Here is a 5,962-nt window from a genome sequence, read left to right as displayed (position 1 = left end):
GCCTAATATGCTAATGAGCTGTGGTGTCAGGGTGTGGCCTATTATGCTAATGAGTTCCTGTTGGGCTTTTTGTACAAAAAAAGCCCTGGACAGAACTACGGCTTGCCCAGGGTCACCCAGCAGCTGCAAGTGGAGGAGTGGGGAATCAAACCCGGCTCTCCCAGATTAGTCTCAGGCCCGATCCCCGGCATCTCCAGTGTAAAGGATCAGGTAGTGGGTGGTGTGAAAAGATCCTGGAGAGCCACTCCCAGCTTGGATAGACGATATTGAGTTTGACGGACCGAGGGTCTAACTCAGAATAAGGCAGGTTCATGAGTTCCTCTGTGTGTTTGGGGAGGGGCCGTGGCTTAGACGCAGAAGCCTCTGCTTGGCACACAGAGAGTCTCAGGCTCAGTCCCCGGCGGCACCTCCAGTTAAAAAGGACCAGGCAGGAGGTGATGGGAAAGACCTCCACGGGAGACCCTCGAGAGGCACTGCCAGTCTCAGTAGGCAACATTCACTTTGCTGGACCGAGGGTCTGACTTAGTACAAGGCCGCTTCGTGTGGGATACCATGCGAGAGAGGCAGGTTACCTTTGGCTTCTTTGACAGTTATATTATTTACATCTTCTTTAACGGGTTCTTCTGGGGGTGCGAGCATCGCAGGCTCCGTTACGGCATCTAAGAAAGAAATCTTTCGGTTAACACCGAGGATTCAGCTGTAGGGCGGATGTCTTGCATGCGAAAGCCCCCCTCTCTTGGAAAAGCCCTTCAGTGCCCCTGGCCAGTCAAAAGTAGCAGGACTGGGCTTTGGGGAGAAAGGGTCTGATTCAGGCCGAGGCAACTCCAGGCGTTCATAAAGACGGGGAGAATGAGGAAATCACACGGGGAAGGATACACTTCTACGCCTCTGCCTTTCCCTGCTGTGACTGTGAGCGCATACATATTGTTTTAAAAACTGCTAAATGGGCAAGCATGACTGTCTACACCACACACACACACGCAAGCGCGCGCGCACACACACACAAGCGCGTGTGCGCGCGCGCACACACACACACCTTCTGATGTACAAGTTACCTGCTTGAGAGGCGTTCGTTTCAGAAGTGACGGTTGCTTTTTCTGTAGCGGAACACAAAAAACAAACAAACACATACATGTTTTCTCACACATTTGGCTACAATGCCAAAGGGAAAGCAAACGCATTGGAGGACCAGGGCAGCCAGAACGGCACACATTCTGCCTCGGGTCCAGGCAACTGCTGACACGGCAGAGTTTGCGGAAGGGACCTTCACTGATCCCACCCCTTTGCAGTGCCCCTTCCCCCGACTTCCTGAAGGATTCTGGGGACGAGCACGAGATGCAGAGTGGGAGTCTATAGGGAGAAGGGGGATTTGGCAGAATTCTCCCCCGCCTGTGGGAAAAGAGGGGGCCGTTTCCATCAGCTCCCCCTTCCCACGGCAACCCTCCAGTGTCACATTCCAGGCTTCGGGGTTGCAATTCCATTTCATCATCTGACATAGTGTGCCTTGCACATGGAAGCTCACATCTTGAATAAAACTCTGTTGGTCTTAAAGGTGCCACTGAACTCTAACTGGGACATCAAGGGTGTAACTCTGCTCAGGACAGAACTGTTTGGATGGTGCTGGTAACGATTCCTTGTGTGTGTGTGTGTGTGTGTGTGTGTGTCTTTAAAAGTTTGGTTGCATGGCTGTGGTAGATAGACTAGAGTGATTGAGAGAGGCAAGTGTGGTATGACTGGTGGTTGACAGAGAGGAGGAGGGGTTTTGGAAGTGAAAATGAGTGGATGAGTATGTATGTCAGTCAGGAGTGACTGTTACATGTGGACAGTTGAGATGCAGTGAGAAGCAGTCCTGTGTGGAATAAGTTAGTTCAGTGAGAAACAAAAGGAAGGCTGAGAGAATAGGAACAAATAAATGAAAGTTTAATTGAGGACAAGTTATAGGAAAGGCTGTATGTCCTGGAGAGAAACAGTGAACATATATGACCTTGAGTTAAAGTGTTACAAAGTTACCTGAAAGATCCCTGTCAGTAAGGGAGCAGATTGTGTGTGATACACCAAGCAATTGTTCATTATTCACACATTCATAGTTACATCGCCCAGGTCATCCGCTCATTACCCAGAGAGTATTTGCAGATAAAGTTGTTCTTCATGTTGCATCTGTCGTCATTCCACTGAAACATGTACGGGCCGCCGTCACCAGGAGGCGCCGAGGGCTGGTGATACATCACGACGCAGATTTCACTTCCGCAGGAGGGCTCATCTATGTACCAGTTCCTGGGGAAACAAAGAAAATTATCTATGATGAATTGTTGCCCCATTGAGGACTCTTCCAGGAGAAGAGGAACACGAAACAAATCCATTCACTACTCCTTTGGGCACTGTGTCCATGCCTCTGTGTATGGAGGGGGCTGGTGGGTAGATGGTACTTCCTGGCGTTCATCAGCATGTCCTGTAGTCCCTTCCAGATCTGGGATCTAAAGCTAGGACCAAACAATCTAGCCCTGCTAGGGAGGGGCCGTGGCTCAGTGGTAAAGCCTCTGCTTCGCTGGTAGAAGGTTCCCAGGTTCAATCCCCGGCATCTCCAGTTAAAAAGGATCAGGCAGTAGGTGATGTGAAAGACCTGAGACCCCTGAGCAGTGTTCCCACTAAGCTGAGTTAGTGTGAGCTAGCTCAGTTTTTCAGCCTCCGGCTCACACATTTTTGTCTTAGCTCAGGAAGGCTGGCTCCAGAGCAAACTAACTTATGCAGTAGCCAAATGGCTCACTCACAACTTTAATGCCAGTAGCTCACAAAGTAGAATTTTTGCTCGCAAGACTCCACAGTTTAGAGGGAGCATTGCCCCTGAGAGCTGCTGCCAATCTGAGTAGACAATTCTGACACAGATGGAGCAAGGGTCTGATTTAGTATAAGGCAGCTTCATGTATGTATTCATGTCCGGCTGCAATAAAAAAGGCCAATGCTGCGCTGGGGATTATTATGAAGGGAATTGAAAACAAATCAGCCAGTATCATAAAGCCCCTGTATAAATCAATGGTACGTCCTCCTTTGGAATACTGTATGCAATTCTGGTCACCACACCTCAAAAAGGATATTATAGCATTGGAAAAAAGAGCAGAAAAGGACAACTAGAATGGTAAAAGGGTTGGCTATCCTTCCGATATAATATATAACCGGGAATCACTGTGTCCCACTGATTTTCCTCATCCCACCAAGTTTCAGAAATACCCACGATGTCTATTTTTCCCTCCGACACCAAGCACTCCAACTCCCCGATTTTACCTCGGACACTTCTAGCATTTGTATAGAAACAGCTGTAATTTCCCTTACAAGTTAAGCCTGCACCCTTCCTCTTGCTATCTCTTTAACTAGGGCTCTTTAACTAGGAGAAACGACAGCTGAGGGGTGACATGATCGAGGTTTATAAGATTATGCATGGGATAGAGCAGGTTGAGAAAGAAGTCCTTTTCTCCCTTTCTCACCATACAAGAACTCGTGGGCACTCAATGAAATTGCTGAGCAGTCGGGTTAGAACAGATAAAAGGAAGTCCTTCTTCACCCAAAGAGTGATGAACACATGGAATTCACTGCCCCAGGAGGTGGTGGCAGCTACAAGCATGGACGGCTTCAAATGGGAATTAGATAAGCATATGGAGCAGAGGTCCATCAGTGGCTATTAGCCACAAGGTCTAGATAGGAACTCTCAGTCTGGGGCAAGGGATGCTCTGTATTCTTGGTGCTTGTGGGGGGGGGGCAACAGTGGGAGGGCTTCTGGTGTCCTGGCCCCACTGCTGGACCTCCTGATGGCACCTGGTATTTCTGGCCACTGTGTGATACAGAGTGTTGGACTGGATGGGCCTTTGGCCTGATCCAACATCGGCATCTCTTATGTTCTTATACCACTGTGTACAGTCCCTACTGCCTGTTGCTATGAGTAGGATCTTACAATGTGGGTGTTTTTGGCATCGTCTTAACGTGTCTTATTAACCCCCGTGCTTTGTTTTCAGACTCGTGGCTGGTTCCCGATTTCTACGACCCAAACCCTATTGTGTTATCAGATGTCCCCTTGGCTGTTGGGACTGACTTACTCTCGTGTAACCAGCCTTAAGTCCCAGTGAGAAAACGCGGACTGTAAATAACACCACTCAACCAACCAACCAACCAACCCTCTCCTGCCACACGGTCCCAGTCAGAATCTGGGTGCCATATGCTACAGAAGAAGAAAAAGAAGAGACTGGATTTATACCCCGCCCTTGACTCAGAGCCTCAGAGCGTCTTACAATCTCCTTTCCCTTCCCCTCCCCACAACAGACACCCTGTGTGGTAGGTGGGGCTGAGAGAGCTCTTGACAGAAACTGCTCTTTTTCAAGGACAGCTCTGACAGAACTATGGCTGCTTGCCCAAGGTCATCCAGCAGCTGCGAGTGGAGGAGTGGGGAATCAAACCCGGTTCTCCCAGATTAGAGTCTGTGCACTTAACCACTACACCAAACTGGATGACAGAAGTCATCGCTCCCACCTGCCGGCTTGTTCTCTGAATTGTTGCTCAGGCTGGCAGAAGTGATTAACTTGCAGCAGCTGAGAACTGTTATCTGAAGTAGTGGACAGCTTCCAATTTAGAGGTCTCTCCTGGTAGCAGCTTTCTATTGGCTAAACGGCTTTTCTTTCTGCACTGAAAACTTCAGCCCCGCCAAAAAAAAATATCTGCCCCACACGCCACGAAATCCCAGCTACGGGCCTGCTTGACTTTCTGCACTCTCGAGGGTTAACCATCACCACATCCCTGTCCAGGCCTCACCGAAACACAGAGGAGGTTCCGTCGGACCAGGAGTACAAGTCGAGGCATTCCGTGCTGTTGTCTGGGTCCTCTTCTCGTGTGAGCCCGATCCAGAAATCGCCGTCGGAAGCCGAGAGATGCGCAATGATCTTCTCTATCAGTCTCTGCTCCGCCTGCGACTCGATGCTCACCAGGTGCCCCCCGTCTCTTCTGCACGCCTCAAAGGCTTCCCGGAAGCCCACCCTGCGGGACACATCGTGGAAGTACACAACCTTGTAGCACGGGCGCTGGGTCCCACCCCGGCAGATGGCCTGACCTGTGGAAAGGGAAGAGAAAGGAGCCCATTTAACAGAGACTGGGAGGAGCAGGAGGAGAAGAAGAAGAAGAAGAAGAAGAAGAAGAGAAGAGATTGGATTTATACCCCGCCCCTCACTACCCAAAGGTGTCTCAGAGCGGCTTACAAACTCCTTCCCCTTCCCCTCCCCACAACAGGCACCCTGTGAGGTAGGTGGGGCTGAGAGAGCTCTTGACAGAAACTGCTCTTTTTCAAGAACAGCTGTGCCAGAGCTTGCGACTGACCCAAGGTCACATCAGCAGGTGCAAGTGGAGGAGTGGGGAATCAAACCCAGTTCTCCAAGATTAGAGTCCGCACACTTAACCACTACACCAAACCACTACACCAAAAGAAGATTGGATTTATACCCCGCCCTTCACAACCTGAAGAAGTCCCAGAGCAGCTTACAATTGCCTTTCCCTTCGCCTCCCCACAACAGGCACCCTGTGAGGGAGGTGGGGCTGAGAGAGCTCTCTCGAGAACTGCTCGTGAGAGAACAGCTCTGAGAGAACTTGTGACTGACCCAAGGTCACACCAGCAGCTGCATGTGGAGAGAGCAAACACTTAATTCGCGATGGGCATGTGGTGGCGTGGGGAACCAAACCCGGTTCTCCCAGATTAAAGTCCACGCTCCTAACCACTACACCAAACTGGAGAGAGCAAACGCTTAATTCGCGATGGGTGGCATGGAGTATTTCTCAATAATTAAGTCAGTATTCATTAAGAAAATAACTTTTACTGCACATCATGGAACAGCTTGGCCATATTTTTACTGGAGGAAAATATGCCAGTGAGGTTCTGGCTGCCCCCCCCCCCCCCCAATCCACCATTTGCAATTTGGGCACGGGGCCCCCA

General features: G+C 50.1%; 1 protein-coding gene across 1 annotated transcript in view; it reads right to left on the bottom strand.

The window, feature by feature from the left end:
• Nucleotides 1-5,089, bottom strand: part of LAYN (layilin) — a gene marked incomplete at its 5' end in the record, with an annotated part of 15,747 nt that extends 10,658 nt beyond the window's left edge. The window contains 4 exons of the mRNA XM_015415584.1: nucleotides 573-659; nucleotides 1,056-1,097; nucleotides 2,117-2,274; nucleotides 4,795-5,089. Coding sequence (XP_015271070.1) covers nucleotides 573-659; nucleotides 1,056-1,097; nucleotides 2,117-2,274; nucleotides 4,795-5,089 — 582 coding nt within the window. The remainder of the gene's footprint in view (nucleotides 1-572; nucleotides 660-1,055; nucleotides 1,098-2,116; nucleotides 2,275-4,794) is intronic.
• Between the last annotated feature and the right edge of the window lie 873 nt (nucleotides 5,090-5,962).

Source organism: Gekko japonicus, unplaced genomic scaffold (assembly GCF_001447785.1).
Source record: "Gekko japonicus isolate JY-2015 unplaced genomic scaffold, Gekko_japonicus_V1.1 scaffold2257, whole genome shotgun sequence".
NCBI lineage: Eukaryota > Metazoa > Chordata > Lepidosauria > Squamata > Gekkonidae > Gekko > Gekko japonicus.
This window is presented reverse-complemented; position numbering and strand designations above follow the sequence as displayed.